Raw genomic sequence first — 27,533 nt, forward strand, 5'->3', positions numbered from 1 at the left:
ACCATAGATACAAGTAAGGTTGCAGCCCTGTAGATAGTACTTGAGAGTAAGCATCCAAAAACAAAAAAGACGGAGTACTGATGGACCGCTAAAAATCCAAAGCTAATTCATAGTGTCACTGATGGAATTTACAATTTAGTTTCCTGCATGATTCAGTCATTGATTACATGTACCATAAAACAGAATATCATAATCTATTAATCACTGGCAAAATGTACAACACCATACATCATATTTCCTGGATCATTTTACCACTGACTACATGCAACATTGCAAAAAAGAAAACAAAAATTAAGTTATGATGTGATTTATTTGAAAAGTACATTTTAAAATTTTGAAGCACTACATAAACAGATATAATTTGAAAAAAATTGCTGAGGAAGGACAACATTGTTACAAACATACATAAAATTGAATTCATACACACAAAATGAACCTGCACAACTTATTCATTATGAATAGGATCTACCTTCATACTTTAAATACATGTATTTTATTCTCCAACAAAAGCAATAAAATTTTACCCTTTTCTCATTCTTTGACCAATGTAAAATTTTATTCATAAGATTGTTCAAGCAGGTATTAAAAAAAACATCATATTGCTGAAATTAAGTATAATTGTCTTAATTATCAGTATTTTCAGTCAAATTTTAAAACTTCAAAAACTCAGTATCTGGAAAAATAAATCTGACAAATGTCTGAGTCACCATGGCCTTATAAATGTATGATACATAAATAAAGTAAACAAACAAACAATAAATATTGTCTTAATAAATTTACTTACAATACAAGCTAAATAAAACTTAATCTTTTCTCATATTAAACATGCAAAAAGTTGAACTTTAAAGGAGTAGGTTCGATAAGGCCAAACAATGGCCCCCTTTTTTAGCTCAAATTTCAAATTAGGATTTATCGACCAATATCACAATGAGTCATAGCTAATACAGTGACTAGATAGGAAATAAGCCTTTTTGTTGAAAATTTACGTTCCTGCGTTTTATTCATGATGTCACAAATAGTACTCATTTAGATTTTCCATGAAAAAATCAATGAAAATGGGTAAATTTACATGGATTATTGGACAGGAAACATAGAGCGCAAACGTCGACAAAAAAGATCTTTTCTTTTAAAACAAGATTTGTAATGACATTTTACATGTCTAACTTGAATATTTAGTTTGTCGACGCCTGCGCTCTATGTTTCCTGGTCCTAAATTTGGTTGAAATTCGGCCAATTTTGTCAAATTTCCCCAAAATCTCTTATCTTGACCTATTTGGGATGTAAAAATCAACACTTTAGAAGAAAACTTTGACACAAATAGTTCTATTTAACTTTCTCACATGTCTTTAAGTCAACTTAAAACATGTTTTATCATGTAACATTGAACTTTATAATCGGGGCCAAATATGGCCCTTACCGAACTTACTCCTTTTGACCATGGCAATAGGCATTGAACTTTCTTGATGTTGCATTCCTACAACTTCATAATGGTTGTAAAATCATCTTTACTATTCACCTGTTTCACCATCTAATAAGGATCAGTTAGTTTTCTTTGGCAAATCAAAACATTTCATTAAAATAGTGGAATAGGAAAATTCACAGAATGGTACTCCATTACTTTCTGTACATTAGTAGCTTGGGAGAAGCAAAGGCAAAAAAGCTATTTACGTCAGGTTCATTACAAACTCAAGGAATCAAACCAACCAGACAAAGGAATGAATCCAAAATATATACAATGTCTATACACTTTCATATTCACTAAATGACAAATTTTGATGATATGCATGAAATAACAAAACAGAAAATATATAAAAAGATAAATAATATCTGGAATAAAAAACAATAATGCAGTAAAACATGGTATTCAAAACAAGGTGCTTGTACAAATCAAATTCTTCACTTATCTAAATAATAATTACAATAGGGAGAATTTCAGTCCTAAAAATTTACATTTGGATTTTTAAAATGTTACTGAGCATCAACCTTAAAGATAAACATTTTGTAGTTAAGTTTCCTTTTTTTTTTTTCAAATACTGAATGTTAAGCAAACATCCATCTATCAATATTTGTTCAAAAGCCAGATAGTAAAAATATATAAAGAAACAATATATGAAATATAACCCAAATCCAATTTTTGCCACTTAGTTTTCATTTGTTGATGTTTATCAAATAATAAAAATGGTATGCAGATGCAGTATTTTCTAAAGAGGCAATGCTATTCTGTAAACCAATCACTTATTGTCAGAATAACTCATCTATCATTTAAGTAAGTTCTCTTTACCACTGAAAAGAAATGGTGATTGTGCAGTAATTCATAGATTTATTTTTGTACAAGTATCAAGTTTTGAACAAATATCAATGATTAGAAATGATTATCATAATGAACTAGAAAAGAATGTTTATCACAGGTGAAATGTCAAGAAATGTAGAGTATACAGTCATTTGACTGACAACAACCTTTGATCATTACCAAATATCATCTCACTTTTAGACCCAGTATTCAAGATGCCATAATTTAGATATGATATCAAAATGGACTCAACTCGTAATGATACTATGAATGAAGAACATATTCAAAAGAGTGCATAAATATCTCTTCTTGCAAATCTCAGGAACAAAGTATTTTACATGTATAACAAGGTACTATAAATACAAAAAAAGAAACCTGCAATGTTGTTCAGCCATTTATACCTAGCCTAATAACCACTGAAGTCCTGCTCTGTACAAAAGGACCATTCAAATGGCACTTTACAATTTGTACTGTTAATTCATTTACTTTTTGAAAAAAATTTTATCGGGTAGATTGGGACAAACATGAATTGCATGAATACCCTTAATTCAACCCCAACTTTCCAATTTTACTGTTATTATTTATCTAAACTGATCAGTTATTTTTTACATTAAACTTAAAAAGTTATGCAGCAAATACAACTATATCCCTTTAAGAACCTGTACTACAAATTGGTTGTCATGAATGGCTGGTATTTTGTTCAATTTAGCCCATGACTCGACATGATAATTTTGTACTGTATATTATTAGAACTTGAATTTGAAGCAAGTAAATGGTGTTATACATGAAATGGATGAAATGAAAAACAGATCTAACTTAGATAAAAAAGAAAAAGAATAAAGAAAAGCATAGGATCAAAATGAAAGTAATAATGTATTTTTTTTCAAAAACCTATTACTATAAAACCAGGAAAAGTAAGCAACAGTAGAATAAAAAGAAAAGTTGCATAAAGATTGTCAAAAATTCACCTTATATTTCTATTGGTTATCATTATTTATTTAAAGTTTCAACTGTAATCGACTTAAAATAAGATGACAACTCGTCAAAGATTCCCCTCCTATAAACAACTATGTATGTCTAAATTATACTTTCAAAATTAAAGCATTTCTACAGATTTTGAAAAGGTAGGGACCAAATAAAATTTGGATGCTGACAAGTAATTACATTCCTCTTGTAAGTCTGTGCATGTTATGTTGGGTCAACAAAATGCAGGTTTACTAAATAATGAAATCACAGACCGTACACTGGTATGTAAATTTTTTTCCTACTTGTATACTAATATGCTTGCCATTTTTCTCTCGAGTACTCTAATGATACTGATTCCACAGAAACACACTGTTGCCACTAAAGTATATGTATAAATAAACTAAAATCATTTTCCCTGAGTACTGAGCTAGTGTGACAAGAAATGGAAAACATAGTTGCAGATCCAGTTATTTTGAGAAGGGGGGTTCCTCCAATCCCCCTGAACACTACGAAACGTTCACATGATTAAAAAAAAAAAAAAAAATAATCTTTTTTTTTTTAAATCGGAAAAAAAAGGGGGGTTCCAACCTCCGAAACACCCTCCTGGATCCGCCGATGAAAACAGTATAGCAGTTGGGCACACTAAATAACTTTAATTAATGAATAAAACCCAAAAAATATTTACCCTTAGTAAAAGATTAAAGAGAAAATGAAACTAAATATATCATTTGCTCTTCATAACTAACTTTCACCAAATTATTTGCCAGTATTTTTTATCTATTTGTCTATTTTCTTATCTTTAAAAGCAAATATTACAGTAAAATTAACATAAGCGGCAAATTAAATAAAATGACCAAAGCATCGTAAATAAATATTCAAATAAAAAATGTACACCTAATATAAACATTGAAAATCAATAAAGTAGCTGCATAACTTTCATAAAATGTTTGCCCTATAAGAACTAAATTAACTGTCCAGAAAATATACAAACTATGTATGATTCTGATCTAGTTCTAAAAATCAATGTAAATGAAAATGGAACAAATTTTTTGTTTAATCAAACAATGCATAAAATTCTAAGTGCTTTCAGATTACATTTTCCCAAGAGATTTTCACATACAAATTTCATTTCAAGTCGCTTATAATATGATATTTTTTATGCAAGCAAATCTGCATTTAATAGTTTTTTTTAAGGTTTTATAGTGGAATATTCATGAAAGAGTTTAAGCTGACAGATGCAACTGATTTAGATCTGCATCAAAATAAAATGATTTTTTAATGGCACAATAATAATCCAGTCCATGGTGGCACCATTTTCAATTCCAGTTTTGTATTTAAAATGAGACCATCATATTATCAATCACAATTGTGAAACAGATTCCAAGAAAAAGAAGTCCCATAAATTAAAGTATGTGACAGTTGGAATTTAGATTGTCACAAAATCACAAACTCATGAAGGAATAGCATGGCATCATTCATGTATAATATCAGTCTCTGAAGAATATTTTTATAAAGTATTTCTAATAAGGACCAAGATAAGCTGTTGACATGTTTATCTTCTTTAACCACTATGATTTATTTTTAGTGCCTATGTTTTTTGGACTGAGGGGTAATTAATCACAACTTTTCAAGAAAATTCCTTACAAATGATTCCGGAAAAATCAGATTTCATCAGCCATGTAGTTTTTGAAAATGATTAACAATATAACATGGACATCAAGTTAACGAAACATCTCACACTGGGTCCTTGTTAAAGCAGGTGAACTTGAAAAAACTAGGGATTTTTTTATTATGCATATGAGATATGGACTACATTTATAAAAAAATCCTCCACAATGAAAACAGAGACAGTGTAATACTTGGAAAGTATAAAGTTAGTTGGTAGTGATGTATTTTTCCATAAATTAAATACACCTTGAACAGTTTTTTTAATTTAAAAACATCCTCTATATGTTGATTTAACACCTTTGTTCAGTAATTGTGAAGATTATTATATTAACATAAACAGCAGCCAAATACAGGTTACTGAATTAGAGACAAATATGTAGAAATTGACATTCTATTAACTCCACATTTTGTCACTGTAATCTTTCATTACTTCAAATGTGCCAGATATCCATTGCTTAATTTACACAGAATATCTATCAATAGCTTCATACAGTACCCCTATTTAATTTCTGAGCTAATATACCTAAAAGTATGTAAAATGTTGCCACTGCATTCAAATTTCTGTAATTTCAAAATGTTCAAAAAAAAACTAGACATTCTACTAACAAATATGACCCGAGAACTTTATGGCAACTAACTGTACATGCACACTGAACACTTCAAACATACTCAACTTGAAGAATACCAACAGAATACTACACGTCAATGAGGAATTTGATTCTGAATTATGTAAAGCTTAAGACTTATGCAATAATGTTAAGGATTAAATCTTATATAGGGTTAACAACATAACACTTTAATTAATGAAACAAATACAAGTCTGAATATCTTAATTGTTATTTAGAAGTTTTGAATGACTATCCCCCTCCTCCAGTATAACAAACTTGTATAATGTATGTATTTAACTATGGCATTAATTGTTATTTGTAGAAATGAAAAAAAAAAATCTTTCCTTACAGTTGATTTTTTCTTCTTTATAAAAAATGTATACCAGAAGATTTTGACTCATATATAATTTATAAAATATAAAATTGTAAGGTAGGATGAATTATTCAAATGCCATTACTTATTTTAGTACATCCTGAAGTATATAATCTAAATAATTCATATCTATAATTATTTGATCTAAATTGCCAAAAGAAAAAAAAGAAAATCATTATTTTAATCGTATCTAATTTAAAGTTCAACCCTTAAATTCTTGTAACTCAAAATTCAGAAGAAAATATTTGATGTGGCCTCTTTTGAGTAAGATAAGCAGATTCAAAAAATGAATTTGCATAATGCTGCATAAGTTTATGTAAATTCTATCCATAGAAAATCCAAGTATTCTTTCCAATTAACTCTTTGGGAAAAAATAATCATGAATGTATTAAATGTTAGACAAAATATGACACCAGAAATCCAAAATACAACAAACAGACATAAATCTGATCTGAAAAACAAATATAACACATATATTGCACTTTTTTTTAATGATTTTTCTGAGAAAAAATACTCAGATATACTAATTTTCTGAATGAAATGTCAGATACACAATTAAAAGAATCATATAAGTTAATTTTATTGTCAAGTTTTCAAAACTTACAACTTCACAAAGAAAAAGGATATCAGAAGTAAATTCAATCAATTCTATTGTAAAATTATGAAAAAAAAAAAAATTTATAGACAAAACTGTAGAAATAAAACTATAAAATGCTCTTTTAATATAAAAAAAAAATATAAGCAAAAAAGTATTTTTGTACAGAATATAGGAGAAAAACTTATCAAATTTTTACATATTGTGTTTATAAATAAAACTGTATATATGTAGTAAAACATATAAAGAGAGACCAGAAAAAATATTCAAGTTGTAGAAGGAAATCTAATCAGTATATAATTTGCATATTATAAAAATATCTGAGGATACAGTCTCTAACCAGTACCATATATTATACTCCCCTAAATACAACTTTACAAATCCATCTTTCCTCACTTTACTAGTTACAGTGCAATTTGTTCTATGAATAGAATATGGGATTTATTAAAATAAATAACAAATACCCCATACCTAACATAAGGCATCATCTTAGGAATTCACTGCTATCCAAAAAAAAACTTCATACATAAATCATTCTCAACAACTGTACTCATAAAAAAATGAAAGAATATTATTTGAGATAAATAAAATATCTCATTATTTTCCATATAAAGACAGAACTTTATTTTATAATAAATATAAATTTTAAAGATTAAAACACTATGAAAAATCTAAAAAAAAAAGTTTGACTGTTACATTTAAAATGACAAAATATTCTTTTGACTTGTGTGTACCACCATGAGTACACCACTGACAAGGGAAGGGATTGAAGAATTCCTTTGCCATTAAATTCTGCTTCTGCTCCCTTTGACAAAAGCAGACACACCAATGAGCAAAAATGGAAAAGATTTCTATCCATATTTAGTGTTCCATCTTATTTGTTTGGTGCAGAGGAACCACCTGACCTATGGAGATGGACATTCTGCCATTTTCCATCTTTGCGTTGCCAAACTCTTGTTTCTTCTTGTTGTGTTGTAACTGGCAAACCACTTCTACAATGTAAAAGAAGAATTGTTGATACTGATGTTTTAATTTTGGGAAATCCTGTCAAAGGTTCTTTTGTCATAGCTGCTGTTGTACTGGAAATATAGAGAATACTATATGGCTTTTTCAATATCACACCCGTATCAGACAGAAACGCAAATATAATCCCTGGAGGCCTTGTTGATATGGTGTGTGATATTGAAAGAGCTCATATACCTAATTTATATTTTGAGACAATGCATGAGGTTGTTCTCTTTATACATCATTTCTTACTACTGTTTCAGATGAAATATATATTGGGTAAAAACCAAAAGTATTTATCTTTTATCTTTATCTAGTGATTTAGCTACTATGTCTCGTTTGATTGGCTCCTGCTATCTTGGCCTCTTAATTTCTAAATCACAAACTATTTTGTTCAATATTAAAAAACTGCTTGAGTTTGATTGATTGATTAATGAATTGGTGCATACCTTACATCAATGTCAGATTTTTGATGTGCTAGCTCACACAGTAACATCTAATTGAAGACAGACCCCCTCACTAAGACACATTATTCTAACCTGGGCCATGACTTGGAAAAGGTGTCTACTGGATATTGATATGTAAATCACTCAAATTCATATCACATCAACAAATCTCCTCCTGATATGCATATACTGGTAATATTTCCAACTACATGTAAAATACCAATACATTTATCCATCTTTGTTGTTCTTAAATCAACTCAGTCACATTATAATGATTTGTCATGTTGTATATAAGGGCATAATCAAGAACATAAAAACAAAAAGCCAATGCTAAAAAAATAAATTTTCAAGCCAGATTGTGGACCGATTAGATATGACTCCTATTTGACTACGCTCTGGCCTTGTGGTCATAAAACAATTGAGTACAATTATCATACTCAGACTCAGAAACCAACCATCAAAACACTGGATTGAGTGTTTCAAACACAAATTTTGGAGTACTGAGTATTGTTTTATGACCGAGAGCCTGGGTACTACAGGACGTTTCTCTTATAAGTTTATTACATGAAAAAATTTGAGAAACAGTGACGTAAGAGTGGACTCTGATTTGTGGAATGGATGTCAATTAGAGATCAGAACTCGATCTGGGTCTAACATACATATTTTCAGATGTTATGAAAATAAAAGAAACATTCCTTGTCTGATCTCAGAAGACTTCATATACAGTCCTGGGCCAGTTAATAAGTAATTAAATATCGCATAAAAAAAGACAGAATGAATACAAAATCAAATATCCAATGCGGAGGCTCAAATTTGTTTTCCTTTATCATGGCTAATGGATTTCCTTTCCATCAAGTTATATACCCTAGTTTTGTTTGATATCAGAAAAAAGTATATGCATCTTTTAGTAATTGAACTAACCTATCTATGAACTGTGTTAATCTGATATAAGCAATACTAGCTGCATCTTCTCCCAGTAAGTGAACATGAGGTGTCAGGATACTGGTATTTACTGGCTTATTGTTCTTAGAGAACACTACAAAACATTTATTGTAACATAAATTACATACAGTTAAACGTATATTATAATATGATGTTTAAAACGTAAAAAAATAGTAAATTGACATCAAACTTTTAAATAATCACTAATTACATGCCAGAAAATCCTGTTTTACTACAGATAACTTTTGTACAACTGATATCTGTTTATGCATTTGAATCTGAATGACTTTCTAATATTCCCCATGTCATTCAGAGATTTATAAAGACAAAAAAAAGTAAAGAAAAATAAAAGGATATAAACTGAATTACACTGAAACATGAATTAATTCTAACTTCAGCATTATAATTTTATAGATATTTGGTATGACAATGCAAGGAACTCCCATTTTTGTTGGCCATTGTAAGAAATTCTGTGATTGTGTACAAATCCACTAAGATAAATGTGTATATACAAAGGAATATATGAAATAAAAATGTCATGTCACAAATAGTGTTACAAATAGTGTTACAGGAATACATAATAAAATGCTTCGCTGGGCGCAGCTTGATACGACCGCAGAGGTCGAACCCTGAACAGTTGGGGCAAGTATGGACACAACATTCAAGCTTGATACAGCTCTGAATTTGGATTGTGATTAAATATTTGACACAGCATAGGTTTCTGACACAGAAAGAATGTGGTCTAAGAACTTCAATTTTTTTAATTTACCTATTATGGTCCAATGTCCAAAATCAAAATACATGGTTAGATTCAGCATATCAAAGAACCCCATATATTCAATTTTTGTTGAAATCAAACAAAGTTTAATTTTGGACCCCAACTTGGACAAACTTGAAAACTGGTCCCATAATCAAAAATCTAAACACATGTTTAGATTCAGTATATCAAAGTACCCCAAGAATTCAATTTTTGTTAAAATCAAACTAAGTTTAATTTTGGACCCTTTGGATCTTAATGTAGATCAATTTAAAAAACGGGACCCAAAATTAAAAATCTAAAAACACGGTTAGATTTGGCATATCAAAGAACCCCAATAATTCAATTTTTGATGAAATCAAACAAAATTTAATTTTGGACCCTTTTTGCCTCAATATGAACCAATTTGATAGCGGGCCCACAAATAAAAAATCTAAATACATGGTAAGATTCAGCATATCAAAGAACCCCATATATTCAATTTTTGTTGAAATCAAACAAAGTTTAATTTTGGACCCCAATTTGGACCAACTTGAAAACTGGGCCAAAAATCTAAAATCTAAATACATGTTAAGATTCAGCATATCAAAGAACCCCATATATTCAATTTTTGTTGAAATCAAACAAAGTTTAATTTTAGACCCCAACTTGGACCAACTTGAAAACTGGGCCCATAATCAAAAATCTAAACACATGTTTAGATTCAGCATATCAAAGAACCCCAAGAATTCAATTTTTGTTAAAATCAAACTAAGTTTAATTTTGGACCCTTTGGACCTTAATGTAGACCAATTTAAAAACGGGACCCAAAATTAAAAATCTAAATACACGGTTAGATTTGGCATATCAAAGAACCCCAATAATTCAATTTTTGATGAAATCAAACAAAGTTTAATTTTGGACCCTTTTGACCTCAATATGAACCAATTTGATAGCGGGTCCACAAATAAAAAATCTAAATACATGGTTAGATTCAGCATATCAAAGAACCCCAAGAATTCAATTTTTGATGAAATCAAACGAAGTTTAATTTTGGACCCTTTTGACCTCAATGTGGACAAAGTTGATAATGGGGCCCAAAAATCAAAAATCTAAATACATGGTTAGATTCAGCATATCAAAGAACCCCATATATTCAATTTTTGTTGAAATCAAACAAAGTTTAATTTTGGACCCCGATTTGGACCAACTTGAAAACTGGGCCCATAATCAAAAATCTAAATACATGTTTAGATTCAGCATATCAAAGTACCTTAAAAATTCAATTTTTGTTAAAATCAAACTAAGTTTAATTTTGGACCCTTTTGACCTTAATGTAGACCAATTTGAAAACGGAACCAAAAATTAAGAATCTAAATACACGGTTAGATTCGGCATATCAAAGAACCCCAATAATTCAATTTTTGATGAAATCAAACAAAGTTAAATTTTGGACCCTTTGGACCTCAATGTGGACCAATTTAAAAACGGGGCCCAAAATCCAAAAACTTAATACACGGTTAGATTCAGCATATTAAAGAACCCCAAGAATTCAAGAGTAAAACCCCATTGAAATTGATCAAGAAATAAGCAATTTATACGAAGTATCTTCTTTTGCACAATACTGTGCAATTGAATATTTCTTGCTATTGTGCAATACTGTACAATTGACAATTTCTTGCTATTGCGCAATATTGTGCTATTGGATATTTCTTGCTATTGCCCAATACTGTGCAATTGAGATTTCTTGCTATTGCGCAATACTGTGCAATTGAAGATTTCTTGCAATTGTGCAATACTGTGCAATTGAAAATTTCTTGCTATTGCACAATACTTATTATATAATAATTTACACATCCTGTTTGGTGTGTATCTCCTACCATATCATTATTATTTGCTTTTAAATATTAATCAGAAATAACCAACTTAAAATGGAAAATTTTAAAAGAAAAAAAAAAAGAAAAAAAAAAGGAAAAAAAGAAAAAAAAAAAATCCCCCCCCCAAATTATTTGAACCCCCTTATGATTCATCACCCCCAAACTCAATCCCAGCCTTCCCTTTGTGGTATGGTACCTTGCAGTACAATTTCAGAGAGATCCATACACTTGAACACAAGTTATTGTCTGGAAACTAGAAAAATGCTTATTTTTGGCCCCTTTTTGGCCCCCAATTCCTAAACGTTTCGGGCAATTACCCCCAAACTCAATTCCAGCTTTCCCTTTGTGATATGGAACCTTGTAGTACAATTTCAGAAATATCCAAACACTTACACACAAGTTATTGTCATGAAACTAGAAAAATGCTTGTTTTTTGCCCCTTTTTTGGCCCCTAATTCCTAAAATTTTGAGGCAATTACCCCCAAAATCAATTACAGCCTTCCCTTTGTGATATGGAACCTTGTGGTACAATGTCAGAGAGATCCATACACTTACACACAAGTTATTGTCTGGAAGTTACAAAAATGCTTATTTTTGGCCCCTTTTTGGCCCCTAGTTCCTTAACTGTTGGTACCATAACCCCCAAAATCAATCCCCACCTTCCTTTCGTGGTATTGAACCTTATGGTAAAATTTCATGGAGATCCATTCACTTAAACTAAAGTTAGAGTGCGAAAACCAATGTGTCTTCGGACGACGCCGGACGACGACGACGACGACGCCAACGTCATACCAATATACGACCAAAAAATTTTCAATTTTTGCGGTCGTATAAAAAGTAAGTATACCCTAAGAAATCTTAATATGTTACTCAGCATTATGTAACTACAGTATAGAACCATATGCCCTGACCTCTTAGTAGCCCTACATATTTACATTTTCACATAATTTGGTGAATCCTATAACATACTGTGTACAATACATGAGTATGTTGAAGATAAACAAAGAGATAACTTTATGTTACATGAATCTTGTTTCTTAATGTTACAAGATATTTTTAGCATAGCTTTTGTTCTTGGTATCTAGCCTTTGTGTTCTTCTCTTTAATTTTGTATATGTGTCTTTGATTATTCGGTAGATGATGATCAATGAAAGTTGCTATAGTGTCCACTATATTTGTCAAGTTCTATTATGTTTTTTTTTTATCATTTACCATCATATATCATTGTTTTTTTGGTGTTTTTCTAGACATAGATACATATATATATATATCTGTATGTATCTATTTCATTTTGCATTGTACCTTACTTAATGTTTTATATTGAACTTAAATCTTCTAAAGTGTAATTTCAACGATTTTTTTACATTTCTTTATGCCCAGGCCTTTTATAGCTTATTATACACTATGAGCTTTGCTCATTGTTGAAGGTCGTACAGTGACATGTAATTGTTCACATCTTTGCCTTTTAATCTTTATGGATACTTGTCTCATTGGCTATCATACCACATCTCCTTATCTTTATATCACAGTTGTACATTCATGTCTAATTGATTGAATTAAATTACATTATATAAACTAGAGGCTCTAAAAAGCCTGTGTCGATCACCTAGGTCTATGTGCATAATCAACAATGGACTCTCCAACATTGTAGACAAGAACAGAATTCATGACAAAATTTCTTTTTTGTTGATCTTGTATTGCTAATCATTTTGTCTGTTTAGTTTCTCTCTATCTTCTTTAGTTTTTGCTCAAAACAAAAAGAGGGTAAAAAAATCCTCATTTAAGGGCAATCAATCCTATGAAGAGTGACAGTCCACTAACCATATCGGCAAAATTTGACTTGTTTTTAGATCTTGCCTTGCTGATCATTTTTGTTATTTAAAGTTTCTATTTATCTATTAGAATTTTCATCATAAAAGGCAAAACACCAAAAAATTGGTAAAAATTGTCTTTAAAGGGCAATAACTCCAATAAGGTGTCATTATAAAATTTCCTCCATGTTGTCTGAAATGTAGATCTTGTCTTGCTGATTATTTTTGCTTATTTAAGTTTCTATCTATCTATCTATTATAATTTTTAAGTTATAAAGCAAAACGCAAAATATTGGTAAAAATCGTCATCAAAGGGCAATAACTCTAATTAGGAGTAAACTGACGATTTCCACCATACATACTTATTTGTCGATCCTGTCTTGCTGATTAATTTTGCTAATTTAAGTTTCTCTATTTCTATTATAGTTTTCAAGGGAAGGCAAAAATGAAAAAACTGTGTCTCTCACCTGATTCTACTTCGGTTTTGGAAATCATGTTAAAATAGATTAAAATCATAACAGATACCCTAATAATGATTGAGGCCAAATTTGGTTTAATATTGGCCCCATAATTTAATCAAAAGCAGAAGACTTTTTTTAAGTTTACAGAAATTACCAATAAATTCATTGAAATTGTAGAAAATGACTTTATAAGGACAATGACAAATCAGCTACAAAGTAACAACACTTGGTCAGCACCTCAAAAGAAACATTCATATCATGTTTGGTTTCAATCCATTAAGCAGTTTTTCTAGAAGAAACATGTTTTGTTTCACTCCATTCAGTGGTTCTTCAAAAGAAGACTTTTGTATGTATTTCACATAGGGTCCTTTGTTAAACTAAGTTCCCCGCTGGTTGCCATCTTGGATAATTGGCTACAAAGTAACAACACTTGGCAAGCACCTCATTAGGAACATTCATGCCATGTTTGGTTTCATTCCATTCAGTGGTTCTCTAAAAGAAAACATTTGTATGTATTTCCCATAGGGTCCCATGTTAAACTAAGTCCCAGCTGGCAGCCATCTTGGATGATTGAGCGCCTACATAGTTACAACACTTGGTCAGCACCTCATAAGGAACATTCATGCCATGTTTTATTTCATTCCATTAAGTGGTTCTCTAAAAGAAGACATTTGTATGTATTTCCCAAAGGTTCCTATGTTAAACTAAGTCCCTCTCTGGTGGCCATCTTGGATGATGGATCAGCATCAAAGTAACAACACTTGGTCAGCACCTCATAAGGAACATTCATGCCATGTTTGGTTTCATTCCATTCAGTGGTTCTCTTAAAGAAGACATTTTTATGTATTGTCCATAGGGTCCTATGTTAAACGAAGTCCCCTGCTGGCGGCCATCTTGGATGATGGAATGGCTACAAAGTAACAACACTTGGTCAGCACCTCATAAGCAACATTCATTCCATTTAGTGGTTCTCTAAAAGAAGATATTTGTATGTATTGTCCATAGGATCCTATGTTAAACAAAGTCCCCCGCTGGTGGCCATCTTGGATAATGGATCAGCTTCAAAGTAACAACACTTGGTCAGCACCTCATAAGGAACATTCATGCCATGTTTGGTTTCATTCCATTCAGTGGTTCTCTAAAAGAAGACATTTGTATGTATTGTCCATAGGGTCCTATGTTAAATGAAGTCCCCCGCTGGTGGCCATCTTGGATGATGGATCGGCTACAAAGTAACAACACTTGGTCAGCACCTCATAAGGAACATTCTTGCCATGTTTGGTTTCATTCCATTCAGTGGTTCTCTAGAAGAAGTTCAAAATGTAAAAAGTTTAAAAGACGACGACGACGACAGATGACGGATGCCAAGTGATGAGAAAAGCTCTTGGTCCTTTGGGCCAGGTGAGCTAAAAATGGTAAAATTTGTCATTTAAGGGCAATAACTCCCATAAGAAGTTGCCTGACAGTTTTGACGTTAATGAACAAAAGGTAGAAAACATTCTGCATTTTTTTGCTCTTGTCAGATTTTCTCTATTTATAACGATTTTCAAAATAATAGATAAAACTTGCATTTTACCCCATTGTTCTATTTTTAGCCATGTCTGCCATCAAGGTTGGCAGACGGGGTCATCGGATACATTTTTTAAAACAAGATACCCCAATGATGATTGTGACCAAGTAGTTTCAGAGGAGAAGATTTTTGTAAAAGTTAACGGACGACAATGATTACGGACGCCGGACGCCAAATGATGAGAAAAGCTCACTTAGGGCCAGGTGAGCTAAAAAGTAAAATAACAAAAATACTGAATACAAGGAAAATTCAAAACAGAAAGTCCCTCATCAAATGGCAAAATCAAAAGCTCAAACACATCAAACAAATGGAAAACAGCTGTCATATTCCTGACTTGGTACAGGCATTTCCTTATGTAGAAAATGGTGGATTAAACCTGGTTTTATAGCTAGCATATATATTATACTTTTTAACTTACCATGATCAAAATAAAATTTATGGAAGTCCATTCCAATAATCAGATTTCCTAATGCTTCTGGCTCAAAACATGTAACATGGGGATCTACAAATTTCCTGTAAACAAACATTATATATATAAACCATTGTAGCAGTTTCAGTAAACTATTACTATTTTGTTTACCAATTTTAACTATAGACCTTAAAGGCAACAACTAAGAGACCAAAGACAAAAATTTTTACTTGGTTATGGTTACTTTCATTGACTAAATGTCATACCTGCCAACTTTCCAAAATCTCCATGGGGAATTTTAAGTGCAAGGGGACCAATGCTCCTCTTATATTGTCAAAAGTGTTCTTAATCTACTTCTATATTGTTTGAATGAGTATATATGTGCTTAAGGTGGCTCGGGTGTCTTCCTCCATCTTGGATTTTGAAGTAGCAGATACCAGTTGGTCTAGATCTTTAATGTAATGTGCAAATTTTGAGAGTAGTATGTAATTCATGTGTAAGACTTTTGGTGTAAATATAGAAAATTATGTGTTTTATCATATTTACGGCTGAAATTTCTAAAAAACACCATATTTGTGTCTGATCATTTTTTTTTCAACTTTGCCAAATAAGGGGAGATAACTCAAATAGTAGGGGAGATAACTCAGATAAAGTAATTTTATAATAGAAAAGTGTTGTGAATTTACCTATTTTAATATGTAGCAAGAAAACAAGTTCGGTGACCCCATTTTTTCTTTTTCTTATCTGAAAGCATGTTATAAGAGCTAACTTCTCACATTTTATCTTAAAATTCTATCATGTAGTTTTCTTTATATCACACAAAACTGGATTTTCCATGGATAATCTATACAAAATCTGACAATTTTGCACAACTTGTAGCGTGAAAAAAAGTCCGGTGAGCCATACTTTTTATTATATTTTTGAAAAAAGCATGATAAAAACTTCATTTTGACAAATTATTAAAAAATTCTATGGATTTTATTTAAGCCACCTTAAACTGTTTTGTGGTGTTCAGTTTATATAATAAAGAATTTCAAAATTCAGGTCAACACCTCTCATGGGAGATATCCCTCATACATCTGGATAGTTGGCAGGTCTGAAATTTAATGTTATCTGATTAATATCTTGTTTTCTTTTAGCAGAACATCCTTTGATGTGTGGAATGTCGGTGAACTTGTTTTTGTGATATCTTCATCATAAAACAGAGATTAGTTTTAAGTTTACTGTCACAGTAAAACCAATACTCCCCTGTCAGAAATAAAAATCAGAACTAAAACTGAATAAGTAGGTCTTTCCACTTTTCCGTGGAAAGACCTATTGATTTTTTTTTTTTTTTTCCTTCCGCCTAATTTTTTTTCTTGCGCAGTATTATTATTTCACAAGATGTCACTAAGATTTTTGAAATATGATATCGAACAGTTTAAGAACTTTTAATAAAATGCTTCGCTGGGCGCAGCTTGATACGACCGCAGAGGTCGAACCCTGAACAGTTGGGGCAAGTATGGACACAACATTCAAGCTTGATACAGCTCTGAATTTGGATTGTGATTAAATATTTGACACAGCATAGGTTTCTGACACAGAAAGAATGTGGTCTAAGAACTTCAATTTTTTTAATTTACCTATTATGGTCCAATGTCCAAAATCAAAATACATGGTTAGATTCAGCATATCAAAGAACCCCATATATTCAATTTTTGTTGAAATCAAACAAAGTTTAATTTTGGACCCCAACTTGGACAAACTTGAAAACTGGTCCCATAATCAAAAATCTAAACACATGTTTAGATTCAGCATATCAAAGTACCCCAAGAATTCATTTTTTGTTAAAATCAAATTAAGTTTAATTTTGGACCCTTTGGACCTTAATGTAGACCAATTTAAAAAACGGGACCCAAAATTAAAAATCTAAAAACACGGTTAGATTTGGCATATCAAAGAACCCCAATAATTCAATTTTTGATGAAATCAAACAAAGTTTAATTTTGGACCCTTTTGACCTCAATATGAACCAATTTGATAGCGGCCCCACAAATAAAAAATCTAAATACATGGTAAGATTCAGCATATCAAAGAACCCCATATATTCAATTTTTGTTGAAATCAAACAAAGTTTAATTTTGGACCCTAGTTTGGACCAACTTGAAAACTGGGCCAAAAATCTAAAATCTAAATACATGTTTAGATTCAGCATATCAAAGAACCCCATATATTCAATTTTTGTTGAAATCAAACAAAGTTTAATTTTGGACCCCAACTTGGACCAACTTGAAAACTGGTCCCATAATCAAAAATCTAAACACATGTTTAGATTCAGCATATCAAAGAACCCCAAGAATTCAATTTTTGTTAAAATCAAACTAAGTTTAATTTTGGACCCTTTGGACCTTAATGTAGACCAATTTAAAAAACGGGACCCAAAAATTAAAAATCTAAATACACGGTTAGATTTGGCATATCAAAGAACCCCAATAATTCAATTTTTGATGAAATCAAACAAAGTTTAATTTTGGACCCTTTTGACCTCAATATGAACCAATTTGATAGCGGGGTCCACAAATAAAAAATCTAAATACATGGTTAGATTCAGCATATCAAAGAACCCCATATATTCAATTTTTGTTTAAATCAAACAAAGTTTAATTTTGGACCCCAATTTGGACCAACTTGAAAACTGGGCCGAAAATCAAAAATCTAAATACATGTTTAGATTCAGCATATCAAAGAACCCCATATATTCAATTTTTGTTAAAATCAAACAAATTTTAATTTTGGACCCTTTGGACCTTAATGTAGACCAATTTGAAAACTGGATCCAAAATTAAAAATCTAAATACATCGTTAGATTCGGCATAACAAATAAATAAATGTGGTCAAAGATTTTACAAATCTAATGCGCCATACTGTGCAATTAAAGATTACTTCTTGAAATTTTTCAATATTTGAAATTTGAAAAAAAAATAATATTTGAAGAATAATTCTTTTTCATTTCTGAAATCTGAAATGAGTAAAAATTGACCCCCCACAATTTCTTTTCAACCCCCCCCCCCCATTTTTTCCCCCAAACCATAATTACCCATTTAAATTTACCATAGTGCTAACTTAATCTATTTTATAATAGAATTTAAAATATAGTGTCAAATCTTTCATATGGATTTTTTTGTAAAAAAAAAAGATGCAACATTTGCAGATATTTTTACTGGTCCTCCTTTATAAATATGCATTTCTTTAAACATAATTTAAAAGCAGTGTAAGGGAAGTAACCAAAACGTTGTATTTGGATTACCTCCCTTACACTGTTTTAAATTATCTTTATTGTTCATTAACCATTACTTTATACATAATTTAAAAGCAGTGTAAGGGAGATAATTTCAATGATGTATTTGATTTATCTCCCTTACACTGCTTTAAATTATGTTTTGTACTAAAGTATTTGTCCATTAACCAGGACAACCTTGTTTTTCCCCCTTTTTTGCCCCTAATTCTTAAACGGTTTGAGCCATAACCCCTAAAAGCTAATCCTAACCATCCCTTTGTCGTATGGAAACTTGTAGTATAATTTCAGAGAGATCCATACACCGTTCCACAGTTATTGTCTGGAAACTAGAAAATGCTTATTTTTGGCCCCTAATTCCTTAACTGTTGGTACCATAACCCCCAAAATCAATCCCCACCTTCCTTTTGTTGTATTGAACCTTATGGTAAAATTTCATAGAGATCCATTCACTTAAACTAAAGTTAGAGTGCGAAAACTAATGCGTCTTCGGACGACGACGACGCCAACGTCATACCAATATACGACCACAAAAATTTTTTTGCGGTCGTATAAAAACTGACCCTGTTGAACTGAACTTTTTTAATTGTGAGAGTTATCTCTCCCAACACTGTTTTTCTTGTGTCCACTACTCCTTCGCAACCGTAAAAGATTACGACAAATTTATTTTCCCAAATTGCTTGTTATATCTTCAGGATGTTGAGAATAATTTTGACCGAAGCTATCTGGAGTCAAGTTCCTGAGAAAAATGTGACGAAAATTTTCAACTTGGCTATCATGTGTAAAATAATACAAGTGTTCGGTAAACAGGAAGTTGTTGAGTGATGAATCTGAAAACGCATCACACGGTGTAACTTACTTATATAAACCCTGAAACCAAATTTCAGAAATCCTTGTCAAGTAGTTCCTGAGAAAAATGTGACAAAAATATTCATGGGACGGACGGACTGACGGATGGATGGATGGATGGACTGACGGAAGGACAGACAGAGGTAAAACAGTATACCCCCACTTTTTTAAAGCGGGGGTATAATTAAATTAACAAAAGAGCAAATATCAATAAAAACCAAAACCCTGACCACATGCACACCTTCAATATATGTACAAGCAGCCAGCAAAGTGAAAACTTCCTAACATTCAAACTGTAGGAGGAGTTGTGTGGAATAGCTATATACCTATAATGGGACGGACGGACGGATGGACAGGGGTACAACAATATGCCCCCCAACTTTCAGTTGAGGGGGCATAAAAAAAATTTGGTCATAATTTTTCATCATATACATACTTGAGACTAAATTAGCTCAAGAAAAGAAAGAACAGCTCATCTCTAAAATGTACAGAGAAGATAATATATTAGGTTTGGTATCAGTAGTTGTGAATATTGTGCTTCAATTATATATTGTGGTCTTTACTTATCAACTTTTCACTACAGAGCATCCATACTTTGCTAATCTATTTTGTTGATGGGCACTGAGTTCTGGTAATGTTTATCTAAAGAAAACTATGATGTAGGTTAAGATGAAAGAGTTTTACAAACAGGACTGTAGTGATTTTTAGTGGCCATTTTCTTTTCAATTGGCTTTGTTCATCACTTGAGTTCTCTCAGTTTGATGTCAGACATTTTATATACCAAAAATTTCATATTCATCATAGTGAATATGTCTAAAACAAACCACTTTGGAACTGTTGGTTTTGTTCTAATTATGTTCAGTTTACACATGTTAAATTAACTAAAGAATATTCACAGATGTCCTCTAGTTTACAATAAATTGCTTGAGACATGTTTCACTGTGTGATAGAATTAGATCAAAGGTTGGGTTTTTATACTTACGTATATGCTTCATAATCTCCCCCAGTTATGGCTGATATCAGCTGTTCTGTCAGCTTAATTATTTCTTGTTTTCTACCTATTGAAATAATCAAGAATACTTTACTCTAAAAACTGTAGAGGTTTGTAGTTTCTGCACTGATATGCCTCAAATTATCCTCAATAAATACTTTATTTGTTTAAAAGTATCTCAAATACTGACAATAGTTCAAATATTATCAACCAGCGTTATTAGTGACATAAATGAATTATTCAAATAAGGGTTTAATGAGGTTCATACACTGACAAGAACCTATTAAAATTCCCTAAATATTCCTGATATGTCATAAATCTAAGACCTGATTTTACACTACATTCTTGAGTGACCATAAATGACTAGGACTATTGAGGAATACACTAATGTGGAAGCAGAGGGTATTGTTATAGTCTACCACAATGTTTGTTTTACTCACCTGGTCAATGAAAATAAACATGTTTCAACAAACTTCACTTTTTACAGTAGAATCAGGGATCAGAAGACAAAATAACACTTCAATTACTTATTGTAAATGTTTACATCAATTTTAAATCACAATGCTATTTTTAAACAAGACAGACACACTAATATGCACAATCTGCTTCAATATCTAAAGTATTTTAAAGGGCTATAACTCTACAAATGAGGTCAAGAAAAAAAGTCTGTCAAGTGTGCATATCTGCTGTTCAAATGCAAGAAGAGAATTCTTATACACACAATTTCCAACTTATCATGTTTAATTTCAGAGATAAAAAAAAATTATCAAAAATTTAAACCTGTCCACTGTAGTATGAAAAAGAGGCCATATATTTTGTTGAACAGACATGTTCTTCGTAAGAGCTAACAACATACCAAATATTGTTGGGTTGTTGCCTCTCTGATGTTTAGCCCACAAGGCACACATTTCCTTTTATTCATTTTGACCTCTCATGAATAGCTGTTTTAAATAATCATGTATAATTTCTTAGATACAAACCCTATCAAAAACATAACCTGACCACAGAAGAATTACGCTGAAAATATCAGACATATTACTCCTTGTAGCTAATTCAAGTATTAGATATTATTTAGATATCATGGATACCTAACCCTGAAAACTTAACCTGACCACTTCTTATAGTAATAATTAAATTATCTTTGTTGGTTACACAGATGAGAGTCTTTCATTTTCCTTTGAAAATTTGAAATCTCAACCTTTGAACCTGTCATCTAGGAGGGAGATAAAAATCACATCTCTCCCATTGACAATACATTTGTCTAGCACAAAAAAATGCTTATTTGCAAAGTAAAAGACATCCAAAACTATAAACATAATATCCAAGTATTGATATTTAAATTTTATTTGTTTGTCCTCAAATATTTAAATACTATGTATCTTAAAACAAAATTTGAAAGAAATAAATGTGGATAGTGTCCACATGTGGACACAGATGATGCCCCCGCTTGCATATCATATAGTTATAAAGGGACATAACTGAAGAACGGTAAAAGTGACGCTACCCAAATTTGAACTTGATCTGAGTTTTGTGGTAATAAGCATTGTGTGTAAGTCTCATAACATTTGGTTGAGGCTAACTTAAGTAGAGAACAGAAACGAAAAATTCAGCAATTTTTCTATTTGTAAACATGCATAACTCTAGAACGGTTGTGTATAAGTTTTATAACATTTGATTGAGACAAACTAAAGTTAGAGAACAGAAAAGAAAAATTCAGCAATTTCTATGTTTATAAAGGGACATAACTCAAGAATGGTTAAAGTGTCGCCACCAAATTTCGTACTTAATCTGTATTATGTAGTAATAAGCATTGTGTATAAGTTTCATAACATTTGGTTGAGGCAAACTAAAGTTAGAAAACGGAAACAAAAAAATTGTACTTGATCTTAGTTTTGTGGTAATGAATATTGTGTATAGGTTTCATAATGTTTGGTTGGGGCAAACTTGTGTTACAGAATGGAAACTAAAAATTTTGCAATCTTTCGATTTATAAAGGGGCATAACTCAATAATGGTTAAAGTCACACTACCCAAATTCAACTTGATCTGTGTTTTATCAGTGGAAGTCAAAATTAACCATTGCATTGTATAAAGCATTGATTGTAGTTGATTCAACTATAATCATGGACAAAGGAAGATAACTCCAATTTTAAAAATTACTTGATATTTAGAAGAAAATAAAAATTTTGCAATTTTTCCATTTATAAAGGGGCATAACTCTAGAACGGTTAAAGTGACGCTACCAAAATTCAAACTTGATCTGTGTTTTGTGGTAATAGGCATTGTGTATAAGTTTCATAACATTTTGTTGAGGCAAACTTAAGTTAGAGAACGGAAACTAAAAATTTTGTAATTTTTCCATTTATAAAGGGGCATAACTCTAGAACGGTAAAAGTGATGAGGCAAACTCAAGTTACAGAACGGAAACCAATTTTGGGACGTACGGACGTACAGACGGACAGACGGACAAGGGTAAAATTTAATGCCCCCTCCCCTATGGCGGGGGCATAAAAAGGTCACCACACATAATTTCCCCCGTTAGTGGAGCTGGAAAGAGGGATCTACCTTGGCTAAATCATTGCTGTAGATTTTTTTAGTTGAGGAAATCGAATTTTGGCAGAATGACTGGAAATCCTTGTGAAATTAAGATCAGAATCAAACACACCTCACTACGAGCTTGGTAAACCTCAGAGTTAACAGGCTTGTGATCACTAGTCTGTAGATGAACTAATTAGACCACTCAGCCACTAAGGAACCCACAAATCAACTGAACAAGTTTCATAAGATCCAGTATAAAATCATATATTGTACTGCCATTCCTAAATGGGATGAGACATATAACTATTATGTAAACCATTGAAACCTTGAATTTAGTTTCATTTCCCAAAGTATCAACCATTTAAGTTACTAAACACTGTTTTCAAGTTGTAAATGCTACATAGACACTAGCTAAAGTTTCTGCCTTTTTTTGCACTTCAAATGTGAAAACCTACTATCAGTCTTTAAATGCACATACAGACTCTAATAGTCCTATATTCTGACAAATCTTATGCAACAGAGGAAATTTGATTCTTTTTGTTTATATGTGTATCCATTAAATAATTTATTTACTTTTTTTGTTAAAAAAACCACCTCTGACCTTACATTGAGTCATGTCTTTAAGTCTTTTTATTTACATAACGAAAGAACAAAAATTTAAATGACAAAATAGTCTATGATTAAATGAACAGAATTTTAAGACAACACCATGACATGTGCCAAAATTTTGACATATATATATATGTGTATTTTAACATTCTGTGATTTCTATCAACAGTTCTAGAACAAAGAATATCTAGACAATCTAGCATATAAAACATAAAACTTGAATGTCACAAAGACAACCCTTGATCTTACTTTACATTCTATTTCAATACTCTAATATGGAAATGATCCTTTCTTAGCTAACATTAGAACAAAATAAAATATCAGCATGCAGACCAATTAAAGCTAAAACACTATTTTTTATTACAACACTGATAAAAATAAAATATTTTACAAATGTGAAATTCTGCTTATTTCTATGGTACAGTGCAAAAATTTGACATCTAACAGTTAATATATGCAGCTTAATGGGACAATCTACCAATACAAGCTTCAAAGACAGAAAGCATAGGCACATATATAAAACACTGCATGGAAACTTTGTGACGATAAAGAGAACCAGTTATAAGACACTATTGAAAGCTTTGAAAGACAAACTGCCACAGAACCCCTTTTTCTTCTAGAATAATATTATCTTTCACAATGTGGAAAATAATATCAATCTAACTTAGCTTATATAGTTAGAGCAACAATTACAGGAAAGAATCAAATAAAAGGTAATGTGGCATTCAGGAATTCTGATATCAAGAAAGAAAAAGATGAAATAAAAGTTCCCATCCTTTTCTAATATCCTAGAAAAGACAAGAAGTGAAAATAAATATTGCACACAATAGAACTAGAGAAGGACAACATAAAAATTCAAGTATTTCTACACATGCTCAAAAGGAACAAGATGTCAGCTTCACTCTGGTTCTCGCAGTACTTACATTGTATTCTAGGAGAACCAGACCTCTCATTTATCTGTAATTCTGTCAGAGTTATAGATCCTGAAGTGTGGCAAACAAAAATTGCACACATTAAATACAAATATTCCAAGTGATTTTATAAACCAGTTAATATGTCTACTCTAATGTTGAAATTTGACCCAAAAAATCTAAAATTTGTAATTTAAAATAACTTTTCACAGAAATTTATTTTTGTACATGGATATTTGAATTCTGGTCCTGACCCACAACATGATTGAAATCTATACAATATATATTTCAAAATTTACTGGTAATAAAAAATATTAATCTAGAATTAAAAAAAATATATAAAATTGAGAGTTCAAACTAATAAATGAAAATAAAAGTCAGCAAAAGAAAATGTTAACAGGAGCAGAATTAACCTACATAAATAAAGACAGGAACAAATTTGCCAAATAACAATGCAAACAAGAACACAGTTTACTTATGACAATGTGAAGGGATCAGAGATAACTGATGATAATGTGAAGGGATCAGAGATAACTGATGACAATGTGGAAGAGATTAGAGATAACTGATGACAATGTGAAGGGATCAGAGATAACTGATGACAATGTGAAGGGATCAGAGATAACTGGTGACAATGTGAAGGGATCAGAGATAACTGATGACAATGTGAAGGGATCAGAGATAACTGATGACAATGTGAAGGGATCAGAGATAACTGATGACAAAGTGAAGGGATCAGAGATAACTGATGACAATGTGGAGGGATAAGAGATAACTGATGACAAAGTGAAGGGATCAGAGATAACTGATGACAATGTGAAGGGAAGATATAATTGATAACAATGTGAACGGGAGCAGAGATAACTGATGACAATGTGAAGGGATCAGAGATAACTGGTGACAATGTGAAGGGATCAGAGATAACTGATGACAATGTGAAGGGATCAGAGATAACTGATGACAATGTGAAGGGAACAGATATAATTGATAACAATGTGAACAGGAGCAGAGATAACTGATGACAATGTGGAAGGGATCAGAGATAACTGGTGACAATGTGAAGGGATCAGAATTAACTGGTGACAATGTGAAGGGATCAGAGATAACTGATGACAATGTGAAGGGATCAGAGATAATTAATGACAATGTGAAGGGGAGCAGGGATTACTGGTGACAATGTGTAAGGGAGCATAGATTATTAGTAACATGCAAAGGGGGTACAGATAACTGGTGATAATGTGAAGGGAGAAGAGATTACTGGTGACAATATGAAGGGGAGCGGAGATTACTAGTGACAATGTGAAGGGATCAGAGATAATTGATGACAATGTGAAGGGGAGCCAGAATTATTGGTGACAATGTGAAGGGTAGCAGGGATTACTGGTGACAATGAGAAGTGGGGCAGAGATAACTGGCGACAATGAGAAGGGATCAGAGATAACTGATGACAATGTGAAGGGAACAGATATAACTGATGACAATGTGAAGGGATCAGAGATAACTGATGACAATGTGAAGGGATCAGAGATAACTGATGACAATGTGAAAGGATCAGAGATAACTGATGACAATGAGAAGGGATCAGAGATAACTGATGACAATGTGAAGGGAACAGATATAACTGATGACAATGTGAAGGGATCAGAGATAACTGATGACAATGTGAAGGAATCAGAGATAACTGATGACAATGTGAAGGGAACAGATATAATTGATAACAATGTGAACGGGAGCAGAGATTATTAGTAACATGTGAAGGGATCATAGATAACTGGTCACAATATGAAGGTGAGCATAAATAACTGGTAAAAATGTGAAGGAGAGCAGAGATAACTGATGACAATGTAAAGGGATCAGAGATAACTGACGACAATGTGAAGGGATCAGAGATAACTGGTGACAATGTGAAGGGATCAGAGATTACTAGTAACCTGTGAAGGGATCATAGATAACTGGTGACAATGTGAAGGGATCAGAGATAACTGGTGACAATGTAAAGGGGAGCAGAGACTACTGGTGACAATATGAAGGGGAGCAGAGATTACTAGTGACAATGTGAAGGGATCAGAGATAACTGACGACAATGTTAAGGGATCAGAGATAACTGGTGACAATGTGAAGGGATCAGAGATAATTGATGGGACAATGTGAAGGGATCAGGGATAACTGGTGACAATGTGAAGGGGATCAGAGATTACTAGTAATCTGTGAAGGGATCATAGATAACTGGTGACAATGTGAAGGGACCAGAGATAACTGGTGACAATGTAAAGGGGAGCAGAGACTACTGGTGACAATATGAAGGGGAGCAGAGATTACTAGTGACAATGTGAAGGGATCAGAGATAACTGGTGACAAGTAAAGGGGAGCAGAGAATACTGGTGACAATGTGAAGGGGAACAGGGATTACTGGTGACAATGTGAAGGGATCAGAGATAACTGCCGACAATGTGAAGGAGAGCAGAGTTTACTGGTCACAATGTAAAGGGGGCAGAATTTAATTATGACAATTTGAAGGAGAGCAGTGTTTACTGGTGACAACTTGAAGGAGGGCAGAATTTACTAATGACAATGTGAAGGGGAGCAAGTCTTCTGGTGACAATGT

At 31.9% G+C, this 27,533-nt stretch overlaps 1 protein-coding gene across 4 annotated transcripts in view; it reads right to left on the reverse strand.

Annotated features, from left to right (window-relative positions):
* Window positions 1-291: 291 nt before the first annotated feature.
* The window catches only part of LOC127708856 (calcium/calmodulin-dependent protein kinase type II delta chain-like), a 126,062-nt gene continuing 98,820 nt past the window's right edge, over window positions 292-27,533 (reverse strand). For 2 of the 4 annotated variants that reach the window (XM_052214021.1, XM_052214020.1), the window contains exons 15-19: window positions 24,941-25,000; window positions 20,863-20,938; window positions 15,767-15,861; window positions 8,873-8,987; window positions 292-7,492 (exon numbers count right to left, since the gene is read on the reverse strand). In XM_052214021.1, coding sequence (XP_052069981.1) covers window positions 7,375-7,492; window positions 8,873-8,987; window positions 15,767-15,861; window positions 20,863-20,938; window positions 24,941-25,000 — 464 coding nt within the window. In that variant the 3' untranslated portion in view covers window positions 292-7,374. The remainder of the gene's footprint in view (window positions 7,493-8,872; window positions 8,988-15,766; window positions 15,862-20,862; window positions 20,939-24,940; window positions 25,001-27,533) is intronic. The other 2 variants (XM_052214023.1, XM_052214022.1) reach the window with 1 other exon arrangement.

This window comes from Mytilus californianus, unplaced genomic scaffold (genome assembly GCF_021869535.1).
Source record: "Mytilus californianus isolate M0D057914Y unplaced genomic scaffold, xbMytCali1.0.p SCAF_7, whole genome shotgun sequence".
In the NCBI taxonomy this organism is placed as follows: domain Eukaryota; kingdom Metazoa; phylum Mollusca; class Bivalvia; order Mytilida; family Mytilidae; genus Mytilus; species Mytilus californianus.